Source organism: Lissotriton helveticus, chromosome 3_2, assembly GCF_964261635.1.
Source record: "Lissotriton helveticus chromosome 3_2, aLisHel1.1, whole genome shotgun sequence".
Taxonomy (NCBI): Eukaryota; Metazoa; Chordata; class Amphibia; order Caudata; family Salamandridae; genus Lissotriton; species Lissotriton helveticus.
This window is the reverse complement of record NC_136062.1, coordinates 194,182,747-194,210,356: the sequence shown is the minus strand read 5'-3', so window position 1 is coordinate 194,210,356 and position 27,610 is coordinate 194,182,747. Positions and strand designations below refer to the sequence as shown.

Genomic DNA, 27,610 nt, shown 5'->3' with positions numbered 1-27,610 from the left:
CGCCATGAGAGACTGTAGTAGGTATCATTTACTAAACTGTAGTATACTTTCTGTGTGCAATAAATACTTCTCACCAAACATAAGTATTTTAGTGGACAATCAGATTTTTCTTTTGGGGGTGGAGGAGGGGGCTGTCACCGTTTGTATTGGTACTTGTGCCTCTGCTTACCTTACACCAGAGGTCTTCAAACTGGGGGGTGGGCCCCCCTAGGGGGGCCTCAAGTGATCCCAGGGGGGGGCGCCAGGCTCTGGCCAGAAGAAACATTATGCTTTGTTTTCAGCCTAAAAAAATGAGCAGCAATACGCACGTCTGTAATGGGTCATCATTAACATCCTTTGTCATTTAAATCCTGGCTGGGAGAAGGTGTCAAAAGGGAAGGGACTTAAAATTTTCTCCAAGACCCACACTACCATTTCGAATAACCACACTGTGGATCCTTTGCACATTAGTAAGGCCTGCCTCGCCGGAGTAGTATGTTTGGAAATCATGTATTTGTTTGCATTTCTAAAACAGTGACAGAACCTAGCTGCAATGTTTAAACAAGTCTAGACATATTTAAACATTGACAGTTAAATAGAATAATTGTGACAATTTTTGAGGGGGGCCCGGCAAATTGTTTTTCTACACTAGGGGGCGCGGAATTAAAAAGTTTGAAGACCACTACCTTACACCTACATACTCCAAAGAGCCTTTAACTGCTTGACTCGCGCTACCATTGAGAGTCAGGTGCTGAATGGGCAGTACTTGCCACAGGTGTTCCTAGTCCATAAAAGATGAGGCCCCGGGACATCAGGAGTAGAAGGCCACAACAACCAAGGTTGGGCCCAGTAATCCCAGCATGTCCCATGGTGCTTTGGAAGGAGACATGACAAGGTCCACATAACCAAGCACCCCCAATAATACTACAGCTCTATACATACATCTTTATACCAACGTTTCCCATCTACCTTACAGTAATATCTTTACAATGAAGCTTCCCCTGTCTCCATCACCTCAATCTGCACAATTTTATATAAGAAGGCTTCCACTTACCCTCTGCAGGCTCCCTAACGGACACTTTTATAATAAGGTTTTTGAAATCTGTCTTCAATTTAATACATTTTTGTCAGTAGGTCTCATAAATCGCCCCATCCAAACTAATGTATGTCTTAATAACCAAGGCAACCAAGCCTTCCAAGCCTACCATGACTACAATATACATCTATATAATCAAGTTTACCTAGACCCGAAAATAAGCAACTACATAACTAATGCACGAATGTTCATCTTTATTACACCCTACATATTTTTATAGCTAGGTCTTCACAAATCTGTTTCCAACCAATGTATCAGTCACACATAACTATCAATCTAAAGTCTGTATTTACTCTAAAACGCACATCTTTATAATCAAGCTTTCCAGATGAGAAACCTCAACAATATGGGTGGTTTTAGAACCAATATTATAAGTATGTCTTCATCCCAACGTACCCTCCTATATAATAAAACGTCTCAAGCCTGATTTCACATTGATGGTCTAGCAAATATATTTAATCTAAGCTTTAAACATACAAGTATCTCACCGTGAAATGTTTCCCAGCATATTTTCAAGAGGCAACAAGAAACCTAATATTGCAAACATGGATTTGTTCACTGCTGCTGAAGAGGTCAAACAGGAACCTAGGTTCACAGCTGCTGCACAGCTCAAACAGTAGGCAAAAAATTAAGCCCTGGGCTAAGCAGAGTGTGATAGCAGAACTCCACAAACCTATTGTCGGTAACATTAACTTGAATTGAGTGAGTGAGAGCTTTAATCTATAGGCTGTATGACGGCAGTCGGCCTACTATGGATGGAAAAACTACTCATTTTATAAGTATCCATTAAAAGGCTGCAGGTGAAACTCCAATGAACAACCTCTGTGTGAACATCTTCAGGAAAAAGTTTAAATATGACATTCTGGGAGGAAACATGTGACCTATTAATATCTTATCACACGGTTACACCCAAATTACAGCAGGAACGGATGTGCCATGTAATGAGTTAACAAGGTCTATCTTGATCAGAAAAAAACGTGTTGGTTCTATAAGGAGTAACCAATCAATGCACAGCACCATTTCCATACAGTGCACCCTCTGACTCATAACTATGTTGGTCTTACAGCAGAATCTTAAGTCGTCAACATGGACCAAAGAATATCTGCCTTTGTCCCATAGCACAATCCTATGTCACGATCTCTCACTTACCAATACCTGCCTAGGTCTCTTAGTCTATTATTGTGTCCTACACTCACCTATACCTGCCCATATTCTCACAACAGAATCAGATGTACACGTTGGTTGTTAAAGAATAGTCCACCAAAAAAAAGGGTAACAAACCAGACCCACTGCAGAAGCATAACGCAGTCTCTTTTACGCTGCTTGCCCAAGATTGGCATATGCCAAAAGCAGCCAAATAAAAGAAAACTGTTGATTCCCCTCCATCACCAAAACTTCAACAGTACCCTTGCTTCGTACTCCACCAAATATTTGACTTTTGCCCAGTACAACAACCAGTTTGGCTAGGCTTTAAAAAGTAACACTTCACCTCCTATGGCCTCAGTGGTAGAATGTGTAGCTGATATTGTCAGTAAGCATCACCATTGTGCTTCTTTCAAGCATGAAAACCATTTCTTCTAGATGAGTGCGTTCTACTCTCCTTCGGATTCTCAGGTTTCAAGGAAAAAGGAGGGGAATGTAGACAGCAGCAATTGTTAACTTGGCAGGTTTCTCTGCCACACACAAACATACACGGAGAATTGTTCAGGCTATAGAAAACTGTGCGACACCGGAGACTACCACATTTTCAGACCTCAATTATCTTGTGCTGCACAAATGAGGACATAAATCAACAATTTCCTCTTTCTGTGGTATCCCACATGAGATAAGGTTGCCAACCACATACTACATTTAAGGTTCATGTTGCCTTTAGCTAGGAAAAAGTGAGGGTACTATTTTCTTCTGGCAAACGTGGGACAGGTCCTGACTCCTTAAGCCTGCAGGAAGAGCATCCTGCCACCTCGAGATTGCAGCTAGAAACACCCCAAAATCAAAGGCCAACTAGGGAAAAAGGCAAATACAACGTATGATAGTGGCAAAAGTGATCCCACAGTGGGACTGGTATATCCCCTGCAAGGTATGTAGGCATATTCTCCTGCCCTAAGTTCTTAAACACGTATATATACTTATATGAAATCCTATTTTTTTTCTTCTGTTGGCTGTGGCATCAAGCTAATCTAAGCATGTGTGCAGAGGAATACATCTGTCCCAGACTAGCAGAGATCCTGGACCTTTTCTGTGACCTGGAGAGGCACGCCAAGTGTGGCCTCAATGTTGACACTGGATTACGGTCTCTCTCGTGAGTTTACAGCATAGAACATTGGTGGTAGTTTACTGTGGCACCCAGGCACCTGTGAGGGAAAAGCCTGCTCTAGCACCGAAGGTTATATTTTTAAAACACAGAAGGCACGGACTGATTGGAAGTTGGCTGGTAGGACCTTCCCTCAAGCATCTTTGGAGCCTGGACTTTCGTGGATCCCACTGCTGCTTCCGTAATTTCGAGCTGAGTGCTGCCACGTTTCTTTCTGGCTAGAAATAAGCCTAATGGATTCTGTAGACCTTGAGCTGATGATGACCTTGCCTGCATAATCATGTAGTCCACAAATGCTGACAAAATGCCTTGAAGCCATCTCTACTACTCACTGGAAACCGAAGATCTAACCCACAAAACAACCGGGCTCATAACAAAGCATCTGACTTTTAGCAGACAGTAATCTTCCGCTTTATAGTGTTACTTGCGATCAATTAGTAATAGATAGTTATGTAAGGCAATATTGTTTAAACTGTTAAATATTTCTTTAACGGATTGCTTTATTTTTCATTTTCAGTCAGGACCGAGTCAAAGTTCACAAACATGTGGAGACTGAACAATATGGAGAATGGAGAGCATGGGGTCCACCTCCATTTCTTTATTGTATTGTATTATTGTTATACTGCATTGTGTGTGCTTTCTATTCAACTCCCATTTCTCACTGTAAATACATTTATTTTGAGACGCATGTGTTGTGCGTTCACAAATCTGGTTTAACATGCACATCTTTCCAGCAACTGTGCTCTCAACCAGGTTTTGCCAGTTCCTTTGTATCTACAGCCGGTTCTTTTTTTTGTGTTGCCATTACTGATTTAATCAGTGCACGATTCCCCTGGCTTGCCTTACTGAACCAATGGGACTAACATTTTTTCTTTATGAGGCTGACATTTTAATCATCACCAGATTAGAGTGCGCCTTTAGCCATGCTATGGGCTACCTACTGAAATATTTGTCTTAAGTACATGTTGGTTGAAAGAAAACGTTTACAAATTAAAGCGGTTAAAACCAAAAACATGTTCCACAAAAACTTTCTGCTTGCTCCCTTACCTGCAATTATTTAGAGTAACTGTTTAGGACTCGCCGCCACACTGGTCCCAATCGTAAAAAACCTCAGTGTTAAGATGGACTCCTCCTTGCCTCTTACTGATCAAGTCTCATCTGTAGTCAAATCCTGCTTCTTCCAGCTTTGCTGGTTAATCTCCTTTACCTACACACACCTGCTCAAAAGGTTCTCACCTTAAAACTCTTTTGTTTCATCCTAGCTCGATTACTGTAATGCTATTTATCTTGGCCTGCCTCATATCCTCATTAACAACCTACAATTTGTTCAAAATGATGCCGCAAGACTAAGTTGTGATCTCCAATGTAGATCCTGCTTCTCCCCTGCCTTAGCCCGTTTGCACTGGCTTCCAGCTAGAGACATTTCTATGGTACAAAAGACCCCTTTGAGGTGTCTTCTTTGATCTCAGCTCACACATTACCATTGTTCATGGGTGTGGAGATAGACCCATCATTGTAGCTTGGTGGTTTCCAAGTGCCGCCGAAATACAGTTGGCAGTCAATCATTTTCCATGGCGCCCGCCTTCAGTCGGACTCAGTTACCCGATTAAATTAGAGCTGAATCTAATCTACTCAGGTTTCGAAAATTATTTGAGACTTGGCTGTTCCCTCGATCCTAAGAGTTGGCCGCAGGTTAATGGCTTGTGTGTTCACTCTAGACCTGGATGGTTAGTGCCAAGATACTCCAGCCAGGGTGAACACAAAGCTCTATAAAGCCATTAAATACAAATCTGATAGTCCTCCCAAGGGTCAACACAATCCTGGGTGACAGGGTTGTGGTACATATCTTGTGAGGCGTGTAAGCACTCCCTTGACCTTAGCCAGTATGATCACAGTGGGAAGATACGTGTTGTGAGTGAGAAGGTGGTAGTGGTGCTGTGTGACACTGAAAAGGTGCTGTTGGTGTGTCATGACTTTGGGTGGGATGTTGTGGAGGCAAGCTAGTAGTCTTACCCCTCAAACGAAAGGATAAGTAAGGATGGCAGATACTCCACTATCTGTGCTCAAGGTGATCCTCTTCTTCTTGGCTATATGAAGCTTCTCCGGCAGACATGGCCGAGCTAAAATTTCCCGGTAGTTAGGTAGACGAAAATCTTCTGCTGCCTGACTTCAGACACCTTAGGGAAGCTCAAAAGTGAAATGGGCCTCGCTCAAGTCTGATTTTGGCATTTAGGTTCATTTCAGAGATGATCTCGGAATGGGTCTCAGAGACTGCTTTGTGGCCAATCTCCACTCAGTGGATGACTTTTGAGGTTTAGGGTTGAAACGGCCTAGATGGACGCCAGGTATTGGCGGGTCTTTTGGGGTCCAGAGGGCTTAGAACACGAACCAAATGTTGGTGCCTCTTGCTGCTTGCCTCAGGGATTGATAATCAATTTGAAGGCACGTTTGCTGTTAATCCCCGATGGTTAATCTTTAGGCAAGTGGAATAGAGGGTCGAGGATGGTTTTTAGGTCGAAGCATTGATTGCAGTCTGCTTCGACAACTAATGTCACCCGTTTTTGGGAATGTGGACAGGAGAGGGTGCACGAGCGCAGATCTGCTCAGTTTTGACCTCGTGAGCGCGCACGGCGCCGTGCCCCTCTCCTGCCTCATTCCCTTGCGCAAACACTCTACACTCACGCATGCGCACATACACAGCCATACACAGGCACACACACACACTGCATACACACACGCAAACCCACGCGCACACACACAGACACACGCACAGACACATTCGAACACACACAGACACACGCGCGTCCACCCCCCCCCCATCCCCCACACCCACCCCCACCCACCCCCACCACCACTTACCGGGCTCTTTCGGCGTGTTCAGTGTCTCATCTACGGCAGCGCTGGTACCAGGGGGCAGGACTTCACTTCCGGGGCTCCCTCCAGCACCTGGGAGCCCCGGGCTGCGGAGAGGCCATCAGTCGGCCGGCTCCACTTCTTCCTCGGCGGCGGCGGGCGCGACTTCCTGCCGGATTGCAGGCCCCGCCCCCGTCTCAGGCAAAAGTGCCGGACTTCCGTTTTTTTTTGCTTAAGCAGCCCGCTCGGTTTATCCAGCTGCTTCAAAATGACAGGCTCACAGTGTTTGCAACTACAGGCTCTGGTGAGCCTTTTGGATCCATTATCGTTATCTCTGTACGGCCATCTTGATATGTAAAGCTTTCCTGTTCAGTACAGCGAGTTATTGTAAACGTCTACTAACGGGGTTTGCTAATATACATTAATTATAAAATTAGCTTCTTTGGTGGTCGACAAAATGAAATGTTTAATTTGCTTTGTTAAATAACATACACGTACATAAAGTTTTAGTTCTATCTAGATTGAAAAGCATATTTTTTCATTCAAAATGCATAAATATATATTTGACTTCATATTAAATGTGTACATTTTTCTTATTAAATTTGTACACTTAGCCGAAATAATGGCCGACCAAGATGGCCGTTATGTTTTCTATTTTAGTAACAACGAAGTCGCTCGCTGGTGGTGGTGGGAGCGTCAGCCAATCGGCGTTCGGGGGCGGGGCGCGCTCCTGTCACAACCGCCCTCCTCCTCGCACAGTTGAGTGGGGCGGCCGAGGCTGGCTTGTAGTCGGAGCTGGCAGCGAGGGAAGAGCGGAGCCTGCCCGGATCCCTGGCCGCCTCAGCATCCGCTCCCAGTCCCTGTGCGAAGATGAGTGGCGCCCGCAGCCTGTGCACCCTGCAGCAGCTGAAGCCCGAGGCGGACTCGGTGAGTAGGCACAAGTGCGGGTTAGTCTGCATTTGGATAACACCACTGTCATAACTCCTTTGGGTCCAGGTATGGCAAAAATAAATTAGGCACTTTTCTGTTTTTGCTTCAAATCCCTCCCCTGGGTTCTAGATATTCCTTTCTCTCGTGTGTGAGAAAAATGTGAAAGCGCTGTTTTTTTTCTGTTGAATTAATGGCGCGGGTATGTTTGTCTTTCATCCACGGTGCCGGTAACTGCCTGACTCTCTGATTAGACTTTGCTTTATTTGTTTAAGTGGAGTGAAAGTGATCGTATTAAAAATATTTGCACTTTTAAAGTTATAATTAACCTGCCATGATGGTAGCCGTAAGACATTAGTGATTTATGACATATTGGTGATTTATAATTTACATTCTAAAGTGACGAATACTGTAAATGTACCCCTCTCTTAAGAGGCCAGTTTTTGTACAACTTTTGAAAAACTTTAGCCATGGGCGAGTTCTGAATTGGCTGTTGCTTGTAATATTTTAGGTGGCATTTGCTGCTGATGTCATGGGGTACTAACACAAAGTTTATTGCTTTGTTATAGATGACGCATTATAACACCTTCTTTATAGTCCTGTGATGGAGGTACCATTTAATTCCACAAGGCCCTGGCTTGCCAGGATTGTAGACCGAATCGACTTTCTGCCTATTAATGACTAGTGTAGTGAGGTTTCAAGAGGTGCCTCTGGTCACACCATGATTGCAGAGATGTGGTTGGGGGTGCTCTGCCAGAGACAGCTGGGTTACACTATGATACAGGAGGTGTATTGGCATCATCCTCTAGTGAAGGGTTGGGTTACACCAAGTGACGTAAGTCACACAACATACAAGTGCAGAGTTTGGTTGCACCAAAGGCTCTTGGCATTGTCTTAGAACACACACAGTGTCACGGTAGTGCAAGTTTGCATTCAACCGCAGGGATATCGGATTCAATCGCATAGTTTGAACCTTGGTTTGACCCAGATAGTTATGGGATATGTCCGTGGGCAGAATTTTTTCAAAGTAGTGAATTTTCAACCGAAGGGAGGACAGGCGTGCATTGTAGTTGTTAACTGGTGCTTGGGTGCATTCTCGAAGTGTAACATAATATGCATTTGCAAAAGCTCACCATAACTCCAGGGTGCTGAATAATACGTTTATTGTTAACCAGTTCAGTGGTGTTCATCTCATTGACCTGAAGGATGAAAGGCTAAACGGGACTGCGTGGATCCTATAAGGTCAGACAGATTACTGGAGTGGATGCATTCGCCCTCTGAGCCACCAGACTTGACTGGTCTCAGCAGCACCCCTCCAGCCTACGCTTCGAAGCTGGGTGTGCCGTAGTATATGAGGTAGCATTGTGCTAACTCCCTAAATTACAGGTTTTGCATGGAGCAGGGGAGCTGCACTGGGGAGAAGAGGGATCGTGCACCAGGCGCAGCGTGGGGCTTGCAGGGATAAAGGGGACAGCCTGCTCAAGGGACAGGAGAGACTTCATGGAACAAGCATTTGCAATGCAATAGGTCTCGCATTTGCAACAGTTTGAGCTCTTTGCATTGTAAATGACAACGCCTTTGATTTATGTAATGGTTTTTAAAACATAAATAAAAGGCATTATCATTTACAATGCCAATAGCTTAAACTCTCGCAAATGCGAGACCTATTGCATTGCAAATGCTTGTTTTTCCTGGGTCTGTGCTCTGGCAAATAGGGAAGTCTTTCCCCTCTGCCTCTGGAGCAATGGAGGTCAGAATCACTGGATGTGTTCCTCCTGTCCCAGCTGGAATCCGGATGGCCTATCCTCATCTCCTTTTGCATCAGTGAGGTACTCAGGTATGTGGTCTCAGGTCAGTCTCGAGACTCCATCTTGTGATGCGCCCACCAGCATTTGCTCTGGTACTCAATGGTCTTCTTACACTTAAAGGTTTGCATGCCGAGCAGGTTGATTTCCTTGTGCTTCAGAGATAAGCACAGGTTGCAGACCAGGCACTGGTTGGACCTCAGAAATTTGGAATAGCATTCAGGGCACAATTGAAAGGGCATTTTCTTCCGAGTGTCCAACAGTCATTCTGATAACGACCCGATAGAAAAAAATCACAAGTCCTACATGGTTGCTGATCCAGTTTAGGGGTTTTCTGTCTGAGACATCTGGCACCTAAGGTCCTGGAAAAGACCTAATTGATCCCATTGCTGGCACTGGTATAATGAATGACAGAACCTCAAGGTATATATAAAAAAAAAATCTGAGGTGCAATCTTTGTCCTGGCCTGGTGGATTGAAGCGTTGATGGGGGAGGGAGGGGAGTTGAAATGTATCTGTTGAACAGATTGCAAACGTATACACCCAACACTGGATGGCAAGAGTATAAAAGCATGTGCATCTATAGCAACATATGTTACAAACATTTACCAAACAGAATGAGAAGATGGGGTTCATGAGGTGGATCAATGTAGCCTTATGGTTGTTGCAAGTGCCAACATTTAGGACGGTCTGCACTGGTAGCCTCTCCTTTCAATTTTTGGCACCCTACCCTTCCCTTAGGATTCAGAATAAACGTTGCTTTTAGACATGCTCTGAGATCCACATTTGCACTTCTGTAGTTTCCACTACTCCTAGTTCTTAATACCATGAGGGCTCGTGGTGTCTGCATGCTTTTGAAAGTAGATAAATAACTAGCATAAGTGATGAGTTAATAGGTTTATATCATGGTGACTTCATTGAATACACCCTTTAGCCCAACCACCAGCTGGTGGGACACAGTATTTGACTTTATAATAGCCTCAATGTGGCAAAACATCTGCTCTTTATGGTTTAGTAAGGGAAATGGAAAAGTGTCAAAAGGTGTGAAGGCTTTGAGGGGCAGCCTTTAAAAAAAACTGATGTACATTATCACTTTGCACCTACAGAATGCTCATGTTGGATGTAACAGTTATTTATGAGATGTTACCAATAATGTCTTTCTCATTATTAAGGGATTATTAAGCCAACGATATGTAACATGAGCCTCTGTCAGCCAATACTACCCCTTCATTCCCTAGGAATGGCAAATACTTGTCATCCAATACTACCCCTTCATTCCCGGGGAATAGCAAACACTTACTGACTGCTCACAGGGTTCAGATCCTTATTTATTGGCCTTTACTCAACTTACTTAATCTAGTTATTATCGGCAGAACTGCACGATGTTTTCTGCAACTCCTAGCAGAAAAATAAGTAGGCATTCGATGCAAAAATGCAAAGCATTTTAAGCAAAGAACCATCTGCCCATCAAGAGAAAAGATGAGCAATTGAGGATTTAAGGCCACTATTAAACTCAAACGTGTCCATTACATCTCCCATCGCAAAACATGAGTGAATACTATTCTAACATCCTCAAACAGGGGACAATCGCCTAAATTGTCAGTGCATATTTCTCTGCCACCATAAATATGGCTATTTGTTACAGAACGATCCTTGGGAATATCTTACTGAAACTTGCTATAGTTCATATTTTGCCTTACTTTTAAAATGGCCACAACTTAAAAATATATATTAGACTAGAACTATAAGTAGTGGGTGGGTGGTGGCACTGATAATGCATTAAAACTGAAGCAATGAGAGCCTTCAGACAAAGATCACTGAAAAGGAGTGCTAACCTTTCGGTTACGACTGTCAAAGTTGTGTTCCCACAGGTAAAAATTACCAAGTGTCCAGAAACTACCCTATGTAAATTAATGGGAAACATACAAACCACCCTCTATTAAAATTCACCATTCAGGAAGCAACTCTGTATTGATGTACGTAAGCACGCAGTATTTGTACAGTGAAAAACCAAGCAGAAAGGCAAAAGAACGCTGTACGTAGCCAAAGGTACAGTCAAACATATTAAAGAAGGAGTTGCAAGCTTTTCAAAGCGAGACTGTAATGTTTCTATTACCACACTGTGAAGCTCTATGAAGAGGTGTGTCTTCGGCTATTTTCTAACTTGGGACAGTCTTGACAGACACAGGGATGTTGTTCCAGATCTTCAGTGCAGAGATTAACAAGGCTTGTTGCCTTGTACTTTATTTTTTGCATTTCTTTGTTTTGAGCGATATGGCTCCTAGTTGATGGTGTGCTGAAAGTCACTGAAGATGGCGAGTCAGCAGGGTTGTCAGTAATAAAATAAAGGTTTCTGGGAAAAACTGCTTCACTTTGTTTAGTAGAGAGAGCTGGTACAAGGCAGTCTTGGTTTTCATGAAGATGGGTTCTCGGCCTCTGGACACCGACCTTACCCTTAAATTAGTGACATGGCACGGTCAGAAAGCGTGGTTTTTAATCTGCCCAGGTTCATGCCGTTACAACACATTTAGACCAGTTGTTGCTTAATGTTTTTGGTGAATAGCACGAATTTCCAATTTGGCAGGTTTAATCTTAAGGTAGGTTCTGGACATCTCCATCTGGATGAGGTGGAAGTTCTCAGAGCTTTTGTTAATCTAATGGCAAAGCTGAAAAACGTCTTAAATTGACCAACAGGCACGGACTAAGCAGCCAGAGTGTAAATGCTTAGTCCAATCTTATACATGAAACGCATTTGGTCACATAACAAGCACATTTTTGTCTATCATGCCCATACTACCCTGTAACAGCTATAGTTATCCATGGCCTTCATATGAACCATTCATAAACCCACTATAAAGAAGGTGTGGGAGTAACAGTCTGCAACTACCTGTTCCAGTTGCCTCATCATAACAGTTTTGCTTTTATTCTCTGAAATCAATCCACCCCTTTTTTTTTTTATTTATGACTGCAAATGTCCTTTTTCCCCAGGAAGAACCAGTCAAAAATATCTTGGACCCCCCCCCCATCTCCTCCCCCACTGATAAGAGCAGGAAAACGTAAAAAGGATTCACTCCACCATTATGCAGATTGGTGATGACTGGTGACTGAGTCACCCCTGTACTAAATATTGCTTATGTATTTCTTACCATGTGAATCCCATTTGCAGCACTTCTGATACACTGTATCCTCTTTCTGGTCTGGTGTACCAAAAAGTCCTGTACTCTCTTGGCGATACCCTAACCATTCTAGCCTGCGTCATGGCAGAGCGCCTTGCTTACCTGTGGACCCACAGATGAGTTTGTGGACTGAAAGAAGGCTTTCTGTACCCTTTGCTTTTATTGCAAACACAAGGGGATGATTGACAGAGCGCTGAAACTTATCAGACACTCACTCCCAGTCTCTATTAGATCTGGGTTGAATCTATCATCATTCTTTAGCTCACTTCGCTACACCAGTTCAGACCCAGCCATTTGCAAACCAGTCTTGTCCAGCCCGACTGCCAAGCCAGGTCTACTTTGGACAGGAAGCAAGCATCCTGGGACTGGTTTTGGGGTAACACTTTGCTTCCATAGTCATGGACTAACAACTGGACTTTGGAAAGGAGCCAGTACTAACCCCAAGACCATGTACCACGAATCCAAAGTAATTTCTGCTAACAAGGGTCGTAGCACAAACTTTGGAAGTCCCCGGGAGCTTCATCCCTTTACATCCAGTCTCCTCCTACAACAGTCCCAGAATGAGACCATGGCAATAGTATCTAAAGTACTAGTTCTATAAATCTGCAATGGTTAGGGCTTAAAAAGAACTGACTGTCAACATTCTTCCTCATTTCAATGTTCTACTATTTAAACGTTTTATGAAAAGCCATATATTGTCGATTATAACCCGCACTGGACATTTACATATACTGTGATCACAAACATTATATTGTTGTTAAACCTACACATCATTTCCCTTGAGATGGGTCTTCTTTGCTCAACCAAACTACAAAGAAGCATTAAAAGGGCTATGGAAGACCAACTTTCCCTCGAGGACAAAGTACCCAGCATCGTGATCATTGTGCAACGCGTGCTGTCTCTACTTTAAAAATTACTTGTGTGGCTCTGGGAAAAGATATATCGCTAAAAGTAAGCGGTCAAAACAAATAGGTTTGTATTTATTGTGAACAAACATGAAAACCATGTAATCCCCACAAGAATGCACAATGAATGAGAGTTACGCTCTAATTTGCCAGTCTCATTTTCTGCATCAGCTGAACCAGGAAACCCTGGTTACTACATAAATGCTACTTCTACTGCTAAAAAGTTAAAACTGCAGAAGAGATGACATTTGCAAACGACAAGCATGTACGGGCCACGTCCGTCCTGGCCAACACGTAACCATGCCCCCCTGAACTCACCTGCCACCATCAGCCTCGCCGTACGGCTCACAATAGTGCCCAGGCTCTCCACTGTGGCCACACACTGGTAGTTGCCCTCATCTGGCTTGTTGTTCTTGAAATGTACAATGCTGCTAATAAGCAAGGAGCCGTCTGGAAGAAGCTGCCGCCGATCATCCGAGCCAATGCTGAGGAAAGTCCCATCCTTCTTCCACTCAATCTTAGGAGGCGTCTCAGAGTGCGCCGAGCAATTCAGTGTCACCGAAGAGCCTCGAACAGCCACCGTGTCCTCCGGCTCCACCAGGAACCTCAGAGGAGTGAATGTCCGTGTGATGGGCCCTGCAGAGAGAAAAAAGCAGACATCAGCAAGAGTCCACGTACATTCCATGTGAGGCTGATGGTCACCCACTCCCCCACACAAACTCTTTGCAACTCCTCTCCACGCAAAACATGATGGGAATTGTTCTCCGTTAAGCATCAACTTGGAAAATGGAGTGAGTTAGTGTAGCCATAAGAATCAGAGTAGTTCATAAACGGGGAAAGCGGCCAATAAAATGGATATTCCAACATTTTTCAACAACTTAGGACTACTCTGTGTTCTTGTGTGGGTAGAGAACCAATTACAAACGTGACTCATCATAGGATTGCGCCCAATGAACTATGACAGAACAATGCTGACCCCATTCCTATGTATTTGCCATAATGTCTAGTACTTAGATAAACATATTGGAAAAGTTTCTCAATCAAAGCAGGCAAAGAAAAAAAGTATTCAATAAATAATGTAATTACTATGTCTCGCCTACATGTGGGTAATTTAACTTGGTCATATTATGTACTCTTAAAGCTACATCTCATCCGTGTGCAACGCTCCAGGAGGTAAAACCTCATCTCACCTGCTTCTGGTCTCTTATCCTCCCCCCTACCCTGGTGTTTCTCCTCCATTCCGGCAACTTTGTTCAACATTGTATTACTTTGAGATAGGTCTCTACTATACATCAACTTATATCCATACTATGAATTTGTGTACCCAATAAAGTGCATACACCTCTGACTCCTTTCAATTTAGGAAGGAAAAGTGAACAATTAAGATCACCATTCAAATGAAGGAAAAAACAAGCATTGGCAAAACCAATACACCTAGATTTAATGGACTAATGCATTAAGCAAAAGCAATAAAAGACTGACAAGAAACAAACGGAGGACTGAACTGGAGGCTCCATAGCCATTGATACAGTCTTGTTTTTGTCAAATAATGGTTGAATAGCAAAAGAACCTTTAATATAGCCCTTTAGTGTCTCTATGACACAAAGATAGGAAGGTCTAAAACAAACGTTTCGTGGCCATCCGACCTATTACTGGTAAAGAAACAAAACTAGGATGGCACTGAAGCCAGTGGTGCGTTAAATTCAGTCCTCCTTTGGATTTTATTAAATCAAAAAGTACCTGGTCCTGAAGCACTTACGAGAAGCCACTGGGATGGAATGGGGAGAAGAAGGGAGAAGGAGCGCATAGTGGGGAGAGCGGGAGTTACGAAAGGGTGGTGGGGCCGCGGAGTATGCTAGAGAAGGGGGATGTGAGAGACTCGAGAGAATGACAGATGTGGGAACTAGGAGTACAAGAGGAGCAAACATTGACAAAGCCAACAGATCTCGCCTATGCAGTAGCTATTGACTTTGCCAATGTGTTTTAGCTATATTGTACACCAGCATGCAGAAGTTTGCGATGTAGAGGGGGAATGGAGGCGAGGGGCACCACACGGCGGGGCGAGAGAGGGGGAGGTGAGAAGCGGGGTGCGACACGGGTGGGGCGAGACATAGGGGGGGCGCATAGAAGCACAGAGGGGCGCACAGAAGCATAGAGGATCTTAAAGCAGAGTACAGTGCGAGAGTGGAATGACGTAGAGTGGATGTGCATAGAGTGGAATAGTGAAGTGTCGCAGATTAGAGTGGAGCGCCGAGCGCCGTAGAGTGGAGCGTCGTAGAGTGGAGCGTCGTAGAGTGGAGCGTCGTAGAGTGGAGCGTCGTAGAGTGGAGCGTCGTAGAGTGGAGCGTCGTAGTGAAGAGAAAAGTGGAGCGTCGCGGTGTGGAGAAAAGTGGTGCATCGCGGCGTGGAGAAGAGTGGAGGGTCGCAGCATGGAGAAGAGTGGAGGGTCGCAGCATGAAGAAGAGTGGAGGGTCGCAGCATGAAGAAGAGTGGAGGGTCGCAGCATGGAGATGAGCGGAGGGTCATAGAGGGGATTACAGTGGAGCGCCGTAGAGTGAATTACAGTGGAGTGGATTAGAGTGGAGCATCGTGGAGTGGATTAGAGTGGAGAACCGTGGAGTGGAGCGCCGTAGAGTGGATTAGAGTGGAGCGCCGTAGAGTGGATTACAGTGGAGTGGATTAGAGTGGAGCATCGTGGAGTGGATTAGAGTGGAGAACCGTGGAGTGGAGCGCCGTAGAGTGGATTAGAGTGGAGCGCCGTAGAGTGAATTACAGTGGAGTGGATTAGAGTGGAGCATCGTGGAGTGGATTAGAGTGGAGAACCGTGGAGTGGAGCGCCGTAGAGTGGATTAGAGTGGAGTGGATTAGAGTGGAGCATCGTGGAGTGGATTAGAGTGGAGAACCGTGGAGTGGAGCGCCGTAGAGTGGATTAGAGTGGAGCGCCGTAGAGTGGATTAGAGTGGAGCGCCGTAGAGTGGAATAGAGTGGAGCGACGTAGAGTGGATTAGAGTGGAGCGCCGTAGAGTGGATTAGAGTGGAGTGGATTAGAGTGGAGCACCGTAGAGTGGATTAGAGTGGATCGCCGTATAGTGGATTAGAGTGGAGCGCCGCAGAGTGGAGTTGAGTGGCATACATTGGCAGAGAGTAGAGAGTACCGGAACAGCGAGGTACAGCGGAGTGGCGTAGAGGGGAGCGAGCGGAATAGAGAGGAGTGGTGCAGTGTTACAAAGGGTGAAGTGTTACAAAGGGTGCAGTGGTGCAAAGGGTGCAGTGGTGCAAAGTGGGCTAGTGGGCTAGGGTGTATAGTAGAGTGGTGCAGAGTAGTTTGCTTTTCTAATGCTGTTATATTCTGAAATATCAGCACAGTTCATTTACAAACATTGAAATGTTGCTCTGTGCTAGAAAAAAATCATACTTTTCAAAGTAAGAATGTCACATAAATCCTCTCACATTGAAATCAGAGAAAGAAAAGTAAACACCAAGCTCCCTCAGAAGACAGTCAGACAATTGGCATCTGTCTTTGAATACACCGCAAATGAGACAAGATAAGAACAACATTTAAAGGCCTGTATACAGAAAGTGAACACTGTGGAAGAATACAGTAAGCAGGGTATGCGCCACAGGAGAAACAAACTCAAGCTGGACAGCCTCAAACAAATAAAGCCAGCAAGTAGAAAGCAAGCAAATGTGAGTTACAAACCACAAAGGCAATGCTAAGCAATGGGTGGAATACATTCCCAAGGAAGCTTTCGGAATGGCCCTCCCAAGATGTCTTTGGCAACCCAGAAAGAGGAGCTGTCTGGTAGGCTTCAACCTAAACGTGGAGGGCTGAAGGGAACAGTGAGGAGAAACAGAGACGGACAGAAATCCATGGGAGCAATCCAGCAGAAGCAAACAGAGGGTCATATTTGTAAAGTAGTCCCTCGTGCATGTTAATGTTAGCACTCAAGCGCAAGAAGAATGATACAACCAAACAGCCAATAACATTACTTGAGAGATAAATACTCAAACAGACAATTGACAAACATTCAAGCCTATAACTGAAAGAAGCTGGTCGAAGTAAGCCAGTAGTTAAAAGGGGTGAATCAAAAGCCCACTCTTTGTATATTGTGAAAAATAGGACTATTAGACAGTTTAACTATCAAAACCCACATCTAACAAGGATTGCGCCTGAATGTGTGCAACTCTCAAGGTGTGAGCAAAAAGGGAAAAAGAATGAATTAGTGGGTAATGCTCATGATGCCAATTAAAGGACTGTGGAGGTAGTAGTCAAGATGTTGAACTTGTGCAGTGATATGGGGAAAGGGATAGAAATATTGGGTTGGTGATAGGGGTAAACCTGCGGCCTGATTTAGAGTTTGGCAGACCGGTACCCCATCACAAAAAGTCATTGATATCCCAGCTGCCTTATTACAAGTGCATTAGGATATAATGCACTTGCAATAAGGGGGGACGGGATATTGGTCACATCTGTGATGCAGTACCCATCCGTCGAGCTATAAATCAGGGGCCTAGTAAGCCCTGATCACCTAGAAGAAGTATGGTACAGGTTTCTTCAGTTGCCTTTGTGCAGGGTGCCACTCCAGCAGGACGACAGTGCAGAAACAACAACAAAATCACAACTGGCTAGTTTTACAAATTCTTCATCAGTGGTCTTAGTTCTGAGTAGTTCTAGACGTGCAGTAGATTTGCAGTTCCAGGCTGCAGCTAATGCAATGCTTAAATATTCACTTACTCGCTATGCGGGGAGACAGAAATAAAACACTCAAGTGGCTTTTTCCTTTTTATCAAATACTTGCAAACTGTGTGCCCCCCTCCCCCTTAACTATATTGACACTTCGTGTCTTCTGTGGTTATGGTCCCTGAGCCTGTGAGGGCACCTTGTGCAATCAACTGACTGTATTTTTTGGAGATATTAAGTGCACAACTAACTACCTTCCCACACCCAGGATTGGAATGTTACTACATTAGTCTGCTAATGTCACCTGTATGCCACCAGGCGCTACAAGGCAATGGGGCTTTAACTATTTAAAAGTACTCTATTTCTACTGTTCATGAACATTGGGCATGGTCAGATTTGTTGTGTACGACAGAAAGCCTGGAACTGCCTAAATCTAAGTCCAAGGGACTTTGTGTTCGTTCAATGAAGTTTGAGGTTGTGCATAGTTGAAGGGGGAAAAAAAAGAGTAATGGAATCCTTCCAATGCAATTCAAGTCTTACACTGACAATTTTTATAACTAGAGTACAGCAATCTAGGCTACTGGCGGACCATTAGCACTTGTATAGCTTACTATGCCTTTAAATATGGCCTCTAGGTGCTGTTCATTGCTCCTGTATTGTACTCTAGTCTTCCAAAATTGATCATAGTAATACTTCAAAAGGTCTTGTAGAGTAAACACTCCCATACAAACCCCTCCGCCAGATTCCAAGACCCTGTAGGATAAATGTCTTTAAAAAAAAATGCAACAGTCGCCAATATTATAAACACCATGAGCTCTAGATAGGTTGCTTGTAGCTGTTAAAAGTCCATGATTTTTCCTCTAGAGTAAAACTGAAGATGTAGTGCGTATCTCTAAATCGCCAAGGAAAAATTACAATTTGCACATGGTCATTAACAAAGATGGTTGTCGGGTTTATCAAAAAGTAGGCCAGTATGAAATTCTTGACTAAAAGTTCGAGAGATAAACTAACCCATAGACGTTTGGGTTGCCTCCATAATTTAAAGCAAACCTTGTGGACTCAGCCCCAACTCAGTTGTTGCTCTCACCTTCAGTAGTCTTTAAGACTACGTTTTCTAAATGTCTATGAAATGCTCTTTGGATATGGTTATGGCATATATAAGACTTGTTGCAGCTAAACCTTGGTGTTGCAGGCATTTGACTAGTTCTCATCAAGTGATCTCTACTCTGCTTCTTGCATTGCCCGCTCTCTCACCTGGCCCTTACTATAAAGATCCTAGCTCAAGCCAGTACCTCCTCTCACAAGACTGTTTTAACTTGGGGGTCTGTGCACTCCTTTTAACTCAGTGTCATCCCATGCCTCCTCACAATTTCTGTGGAGACGGATCTGCATGAGTGGTCACAAAGTCTTTGGCCTTGGATACAGAACATCTTACTCACAGTACTCGTTACGTCTCTGTTTGCGTACAATGCTCGGTCTGTAGTCCTGGTGGCTTTCTGTTCTCACAATCATATTGTTTTCTCTGGTAATGAGTGTATCAGGCTTAAAGCGTTGCTACAACTGGAGAAAGGGTAAAATATCGGACTATAATAGGTCGTATTCTCTCCAATGCCTACACGTCTGCACCTGCGAGCCTTTATTTAAACCATTTTCCTGAAGAAAAGGCCAGCATTTCTCCTCCTCCCCCAAGGGTACCGAACATCATCTATGTGCAGAGGATTAAGCTCTGTAATTCTGCAGATGAGACAACGTTGGCATTGTAATAGGCGCTGCAGCAGCATCACTTGCTATCATTCTCAATTGTACACAGAGCTCTACTTTTCAACTTTAATTACACTTTGAACATTCTGCTAATTAAAATTCAGTTTCTAGCAGAGAGCACAGAGCACTCAACTTTCAGCGCTTATGCAGTGAAGTGGAGAGGAGGACAAAGAGCCAATGTAATTCCACCAATTGTAACATTAACATCATCATCATCAGTGGCATGGGCTCAGCCGAGCGAAGGGCAATTAATTGTAGGGGAGCAGTGTAGGACAGCCAAGACAGCACCACCTAATGAAAAAACATAGCCTGGCATTAGTCTTGGCATTGCAGGCAATTGTACACTGCGGGTGGGAACTGAAGGCTGATATACAAGACAGCTTTCTTGTCAAGTGTCTACTCATAGTAACTCACACAAAGGCCAACACTTCGTGCCTAAAAAAAAACAAGCCGTCAAGAAAAGCAGGAAATTCACTGGCTTCTGCTTGCAGGCGTCCCACAGGTCAACACGAAGCGAGTGAACATCTTTGGATTGAGCACTACGGGTATGTGCCTCACACAAGCCTGCACTACTGATATGATTTCATCAATGTGCAGGAACATCCTTGGGAACAGTCATTTGCCTCCTAACACTCTAAAATAGCGAGTTTATCCACATGAGCGAGCGTCTTTAGGGGGACAGTTGTATCGCTCTCCTTAGTTAACTACACAACGCGAAGAGAGCAATGCCGGGCAGCGGTCTCACCTTGAAGACTGTGTGACCACAGGGAGCCACTCCTACTCCCACTCCATTGCAAGCTAACTTACAGATGAAACTCGATACAACAGGAGTGTGTGTTATATATCCCCAAAATGGAAAAGGGAATTCCACATTATTAACCTACAAAATTAAGGTAGGGCATGAGGGGTCTTAAGGGGATCTAAAGGTCCTGAGGAAAACTGTGAAGACCTATTTAGGGCTATGGGAAACTGGCTGAAACATGTTGATGCACATGCAATAAGGAGGGGTAAACAGGTACTAATAATCTTCTTTCACCACCCTCCTATTCTTTTTTTAACCCTGGCTGGGTAGTCCAGGAATAAAGCATAACCGCGGATATAATCGAGCTAGTTTTATCAATCACTAGCTGCACATTTACTGTAAATATTTTTGTTTGTATTGTCTTCCCCTCCCCCTTGCTCCACCCCAGGCATTAGTCTGCGCAGGGGTGTTAGTCAGCAAGCCCGTTGATGAAGCATGTCACAATTTGTGAGTGTGGGCAGTTTTCTCGCACTGAGCACATGTCACTTTCACTAGATTATTAAACCACATCCTCCATTCCTATCACTCTTTTGTGTGTGTATTAAATATACAGAAACAGAGCTGCAGCCCTGTGAGATATAACACGTTGAAGCAAAGCTGCTGAGCCCTGTGAGATTAAACATGCATAAAAAGGAGCTTCACGCCAGTAAGAATAAATACGCAGAAGCAGAACTACAGATCTGTGACATTAAATAATCAGATAAGTGGTAAAGAGCTGCAAGAGATACATTAGTCAAACATGTATACCGGACTGCAATACTGAAATACGCAAAACGAGAGTCTACAGAGCATTTACAAATGATATTGTGAGAGACAAGGGGATTCAACTGTGAAGACTGAAGAGCAAGCCGACAAGGAGTCAAGTATTGGGATGTGAAGGGGAAAGTAAAGTTAGTCCCTCTTATATACTGACATGCCAAGCTACAGAACTTGTTTCCATGCAGGCAGGTCTATGGCAGTAATGAATGAAAGGCAGATCTGCTAACAACAAACCCCAGACTATGAGAAGAGACAGTCTGCTGAAATGTTTTCAAACTTGAATAGGTATGTGGGCAAAAATGACGACGTCTGCAGAAACTAACCCGAACACGTAGATTACGGTTACTCAGTCAAATAGTGAAAATAATACGACAGTGTACAACAATGCTCCGTCCATCAGCACCCCCTTTTGTACCGCAATGTACAACAAACAGCACCCACTGCATTGATTTGGATCCCACCCGAGTGCTTTCAGAGCAGGTTAAGTGAAATCTACGCTGCCTCCCTTTACCTGCAGATAACCTCTCCTCCGCCTCCTTTTGTGCACATGTGGCCCCGCAGCACATCTCGAGAGTTCCTCCCTGTGTCATGACAGGTCTCAGACCCTGTGAGTAACAGGGATTGAGAGCACACACGTGCTTATCACCCAGTCTTAAGGGTTAGGAGCCTTCACTGGATTACAGAAGGAATCCGGTTGAGCGAAAACCCTGCATGAATTAACTCTACGATACAATAAATCAGTACTCTAAATAATCAGTCCCTCTGACTCAATCTGATACTCAGGCACACTTTCTACTTGTAAATTGATGCATATATAGAAATCTGAAGGGAACTGTGAAATATACACAGCAGATATGGATCGTTCCTAAAGGACATGGGGTAATATTTACTGCCAAAAGACTTCATAGTGAGAAACAAGACAAACTTTGCTCTGGTAAAGTAAAAGGACTAGCAGCAATCCTTGCATTAACAGTGGCATAATGCAAAATGATGGGGTCGGACTTCAGAATGGGTTCAATAGTCCCGGAGACTCCTGTATCTCCAGATATTCGTAGGTAGTAGGGCTGACTGGGGGCGAGTGGGGAAGGCTGAAAGGTAGTGACTCCTTGGAATCACAGGGTCCTGCGTTGTAAAAGTCCTTTATAAATAAATTTTAAAAAAGCACACCAGGCAGTCAGTATGTACATGTGGACATTTTAGTGACTGAGGAGTCACTTGAATCATCTACACTCAACCCCACTTTGATATTCGAACCCAACCACTTATTAATCAGGAAACTCCTGAACAGCAGCACTCATCCTCCTGGACCTTTCTGCTGAGTTTTGACACTGTCTCCTACCACATCATGCTCAAAAGACTCCACAACATTGGAATCCAAGGAATGCCCTAAAATGGATCGCCTCATACCTCAGTGGCAGAACACAAAAGATCCGTCTCCCACCTTTCACCTCAGAGCCCGAGAAGGTCAACTGCGGAGTCCCCCAAGGAATGTCAAGCAGCCTGACCCTCTTCAACACCTAAATCCCCCCCACCCGCCGACACATCAGATAACAGACTGAACAACATCTCCTAATTCAGAAACACACCACTCATCCTCACTTCCCGAAGACCCCTCCACCACCGAAGCGAACCTCCACAGATGCAAGATGAAAAAGATGCTCTCCTCAAAGATATGAGGGCTTCATCTTTGGGAACACCACCTTCCCATGGAACGACACACGGTCGATTGCGGAGCTCGGCACACCCCTCTACCCTCCCCCCCTCCACCCCAACAGACCACACCCTTAACCTCAGCATCATCCTGGACAGCAAGCTATCCATGAAGAAACAAGTCAAGGCACTCACATATGCCTGCTTCCACAACTTTTGCATGCTCCGCAAAATATTCAGGTGGCTCCCGGTAAACACCATACAACCCGTCATGCAGGCCCTCATCACGAGCAAAACTGGATTATGGAAACACACTCTATGTAGGAATCACGGCACGCCTTCTGAAAAGACACAGACAAATACAGAACTCGGCGACAAGACTCATACTCTACCTCTCCAAGAGGACCCACATTGCACCCCATCTCAAGAAACTGCACTGACTTCCGATTCAAAAGAGTTGTCAGTTCAAGATGCTGACCCACGCCTACAAAGCCTTACACAACGAAGGACCAGCATACTTCCAACACCTGACCTTCCACCAACCGACTAGACATCTACGATCCGCTTCCCCCTCGCTCGCAGACAGCCCACTGATCCCCTGAGCGCCGAGTCAACAGCAGGGGACATTCCTTCTCGCACCTTGCTTGCTGGAACTGCCTCTCCCTGCAACTCAGGACAGCACTGTAGCTCCAGCAATTCAGAAGAGAACTAAAGATCTGGATGTTTGAATGATCAAACATCCATGCAGCCGCAAACCGCTCCAGTGCCTCGAAATCCCCACCGGTGATTTGCCGCCCTCTATAAATGACTGATTGGTTGAACCACACAGAATTGCTTTTTAATTGAAACCCTTACATATTGGGAGCTGCAGGTTTAGAACAGCCCACACTGGCACTCCCACCAACTGGACTCTAACCTCCCAATGCACTTCACTACACTTTACATGATTTACTCCTCAAAATGTGCTGAAGTAATCTAAAGGGAACACTCCGAGCCTGAAAAATGCATGAACAAATTAAATGAACAATGGTACGCCATGCACTAGTAATCGCAGCTTCTCCCATGTCAGGACACTTTTACAATTAATTTCTTTTGTAAGATATTTTAAACTGATATGCTACGGTGATGCATAAATAAAAGACGATTTAAACTGAAACCTGCAGCACTGAACATATGCAACGCAGTAGCTCTGCACATCCGCACAATGGCTCTGACATCACATCCTAGATTCACCTCCGCACCTCAGGTAACTGTATTTATTCATTGGAAACGCGTGAACTCACAGAATTCCGCTATCAGCAGACTGCACGCATGGGGTCACGCCGGTCTCTGGAGACGCCCTCCGCGGGCCGAGGAGGGTCCTATCAGCGCTCCGCAGCTCCCTGCTTAAAATTCATGGGAAGATTCGGTCTTTAGGAAGAGCTGAATGCCAGGTTGGGAGAGTCAGATAAGTAGCTCGGCTTTAAGGTTTCGGGAAAGCTTTTCTTCCCGTATGTCTTTGAAATACCCGCCACCCCACAGTCTGCTGCTCGCCATGAGCCATGCAGCGGCTGACAGCACTGCGTGTGGGCAGTGACAGCGCTGGGGGAGTCGGGGTTTAATGAAGTAGCTCTTTACCTCATAAGAGAATGTGTGCATCTCTTCCTCCTTGAGAGAAATGTCAATGGGGAGGCCACAATGGGGTATATGCAATAATAGCATCACCAGGAAACGGACAAGCAGATGAGTGTTAAGGCCATCCCATAGCATTTCTACACATGCAGGTAGGCCCAGAAATAGAGGTCTCTCTCAAGGCTCCAAAACTAGGAGAGGACAATCGTGCAATGCTACCCATGTGCCATAATAGGCTACTTTGAGTGCTTGGCACAAACCGGGTCAGACAGACAGAAAATTGGCCCAGTCACCAAAACAAAACTGCCCTCAATTAGTGAATCAGAGAGCTAAGAAAATGGGCCCTCATTTGCAATTCGGTAAGTTTTGGACTTGTAATGACATTCTGTATAGGTCTTTGCAGGGCAAGGGAGACTGCAGGCATTTGTGCTTGCTTCAATCAATGTTTGTGGTAATATTAAAGAAATCAACAATAAAAACCGGCCTACAGAACCATAAAACATACCCACGAATATCCCAAAAATTGGCCCACACGCTGACCTGTCAGACCAGCTTTCTGGTAACTACGAGTTTGACCTCTGGCCAATCTGACCCTGGACACAGGTCAAGCAAACTGCTATTTACAGACTACAGCTTTGTGCCCAGAAATAACTGCTAGAGTGTACCTATTCGAGAACAGGCCAGAGCCTTGTCTGCAGTCACTCAAGCCGCCACTAAATGGCCAGACAGACAGTAGGAAGGGGTGGATCAACAGACTTGAGCTTCAACAGTTGGACATGCATTTTCAAATCCAATAGGTATGGCGTTGGTGGCTACCCTTTCAATGTTGTCAATGCTTGTTTTGTTATGGTCTGATTTTTTTTAAACTGTAGTGTTTGTAAATTCTCTCTCGCTCTTCCACACTCCCCAAATGTGGCTAGTGGCAAACATTTATTGGCCTCAAAAGCACACAAGGTCTTAGTGGTCCCTGGGTATTACTTTGTGAGTGCATGCGCTCCTTATGAAAGAATAGAAGGCAATCATTCACAGTGAAGTTCGCAAATGAGTGAAGCTAACTGACCCACTGCAGCACAGGGAGTTTTAGTGACCGGAAGAAATAAGTTAACAACAATAGATGAAGACGCTGGATGAAGACTGACTGAAAGCTCCTTTGCGTATATAATTTCTACTTTTAGTAAAATTAAAAGGTCTTGGCAGATTTCACACTTAAAAAGAGCAGCAGGATGTACTCCACTTTCCGTAAATCCATATATCTCGGACTTGCTAGGTAGAGCTTTGAAATCTCACAAAAATTGCAGAGATGGGGGAAGGGGGTGGCTGGACCCAGCCTCGTGTAAATGCAAGTTGTTCTTAGAAAATTCTTGGCACAGATATATTTTCTCTATCACTGCAAGTACAAGGATATCAAGTTTTGGGTCATGTTAGCCTGTCTTCCTTCAACCAGTCGTCTCCAAAAATATTACTCAAAGACACGGTAGGTATCGCGTCACCTCGAAATATCCTCGCTGTACGCTAGCTAAAATTATCAATCCACGACATAGGATACATTGAAGAAAAAAAAACCTACTTAGAATAACAATTATTTAATGGAAAATAGAAAATGCTGGGAGCTAGGCTTTCTGTCCCACGTGCGATGCTGTTAAATAAACCTCGTTGAAAGAATAAACTGAGCAAAGAGGCTGAACGCTTCTGAGGCACGAGCGCCGAGACCTGCTCGACAGTCTGGCCAGGCTCTGGCCTGGAACGACCCTGCCGCCGTTTGCTTATAGGGGGCGACATGGTGCTTTTACTACAATCCCAGCGGGTCTTGTCGTGGTAATGGGAAGTGCCAGGCCCTCCCTCAGCCGTGTCATTAACAAGCTGTCGCACAGGGCACCGCTATTACTGTGTGAGCAAGTCACAACTGCACCGGCGCTAACAGATTGCCTGCACCCCTCTGACTGCATCGGCAGATTAAACTAATAGCGCCCCGTGCCCCCTCCTACGCGCGAGAGGTGCTAAAAAATTCCGCCAGGATTTGGGAAGGATGGGCCAGGGGTGACAATCGACGGCGGCTCCATCTTGTCGGAGCTGTGGAGGCACGCTCCCCGGAGGAGGCGCGAGGGCGCTCGTGCTCATTAGCACGGGCTGCGCACGCGCGTCACGCCAGCGCCTTCACAAGTACCCGGGCCCATCTGTCAGGCGGGCTCGGGACCAAGCCCGTTCGCACCTGTTACCGTTCACCATTCACAGGCATCTCTGGCCTCCGAAGCCAAGGACAGATTGAGGCACCGAGCACGAGCACCGCTTGTTTTATGCTCGCTCACCAAAATGCAAGGGAAGTGTAAGAGGCATCGTGCACCCCCAATATCACATCAGTGTTTCACTGTATCAGGCTTTAAAACTATTTAGCCAGGGTAAAAAAATTATATTATATTATATATATATATATATATATATATATATATATATATATATATATATATATATATATATATATATATATATATATATATATATATATATATATATATATATATATATATATATATATACACACACACATACATAATTTATATGTTTTGCCAAAGCTTGTCGATCTTACAGGTGCCTTCATTACCCGTAAGGCATCAGTGGTACCAAGGTCCATACCACGGATGTAAAAGTGCAAGTCAATGTTAACAGCTGAGACCCATAACTGACATTTACATATGTGAACTGATTGCTTAATGTGATGGGAGCTTCTCACAAAACGGCAGGTCCATTCGCTACCAACAAACACTAAGGAACTCAACATGTTGCTCATCCACGATATTGTTCTCTACTTCCACTTAGACAACTCAAGACTTGGCTCCTCACCAACACTATTCACTACATTTGAATCAACAAAAACCTGCTGCTGTAGTGTGAGGCCGTCAACTACAAGCTATGATCAACCCTCTCCAACTCAGTCCCACCCGAAACGCTCAGATGGGACTGCTGGATAGGGTGTGTCACTGTTGGAGAGGGGGGCTTTAGCTTTTCTTTCTGCACAATCACATTCTCCTTCTGTCACTCACAAGGTAGATAGGTACAGCCTATCTACCTTTTAATCCTTGCTGTAAGGAACCAGAGCATTGTACCACATCAGGGTTGGAAAGCAAGAGGATGAAGAATTTTAAGACATCAATGCTCCATCTAGTTATATAGATAAAAGAAAGTACAGATGAATAACACAAACTATGTACAACATAGCACAAACTACACACAAATTACATTCGTTACATTTAGTTAAAACAAAGAGCAAAATCTTTGGAGCCGTGCTTGAAAATATCAA

The 27,610-nt window shown here is 44.5% G+C and overlaps 1 protein-coding gene across 10 annotated transcripts in view; it reads right to left on the bottom strand.

The window, feature by feature from the left end:
• NEO1 (neogenin 1) overlaps positions 1 to 27,610 on the bottom strand; it is a 577,741-nt gene that overhangs the window by 257,233 nt on the left and 292,898 nt on the right. For all 10 annotated transcript variants that reach the window (XM_078685036.1, XM_078685045.1, XM_078685037.1 and 7 more), the window contains exon 2: positions 13,370 to 13,687. In XM_078685036.1, coding sequence (XP_078541162.1) covers positions 13,370 to 13,687 — 318 coding nt within the window. The remainder of the gene's footprint in view (positions 1 to 13,369; positions 13,688 to 27,610) is intronic.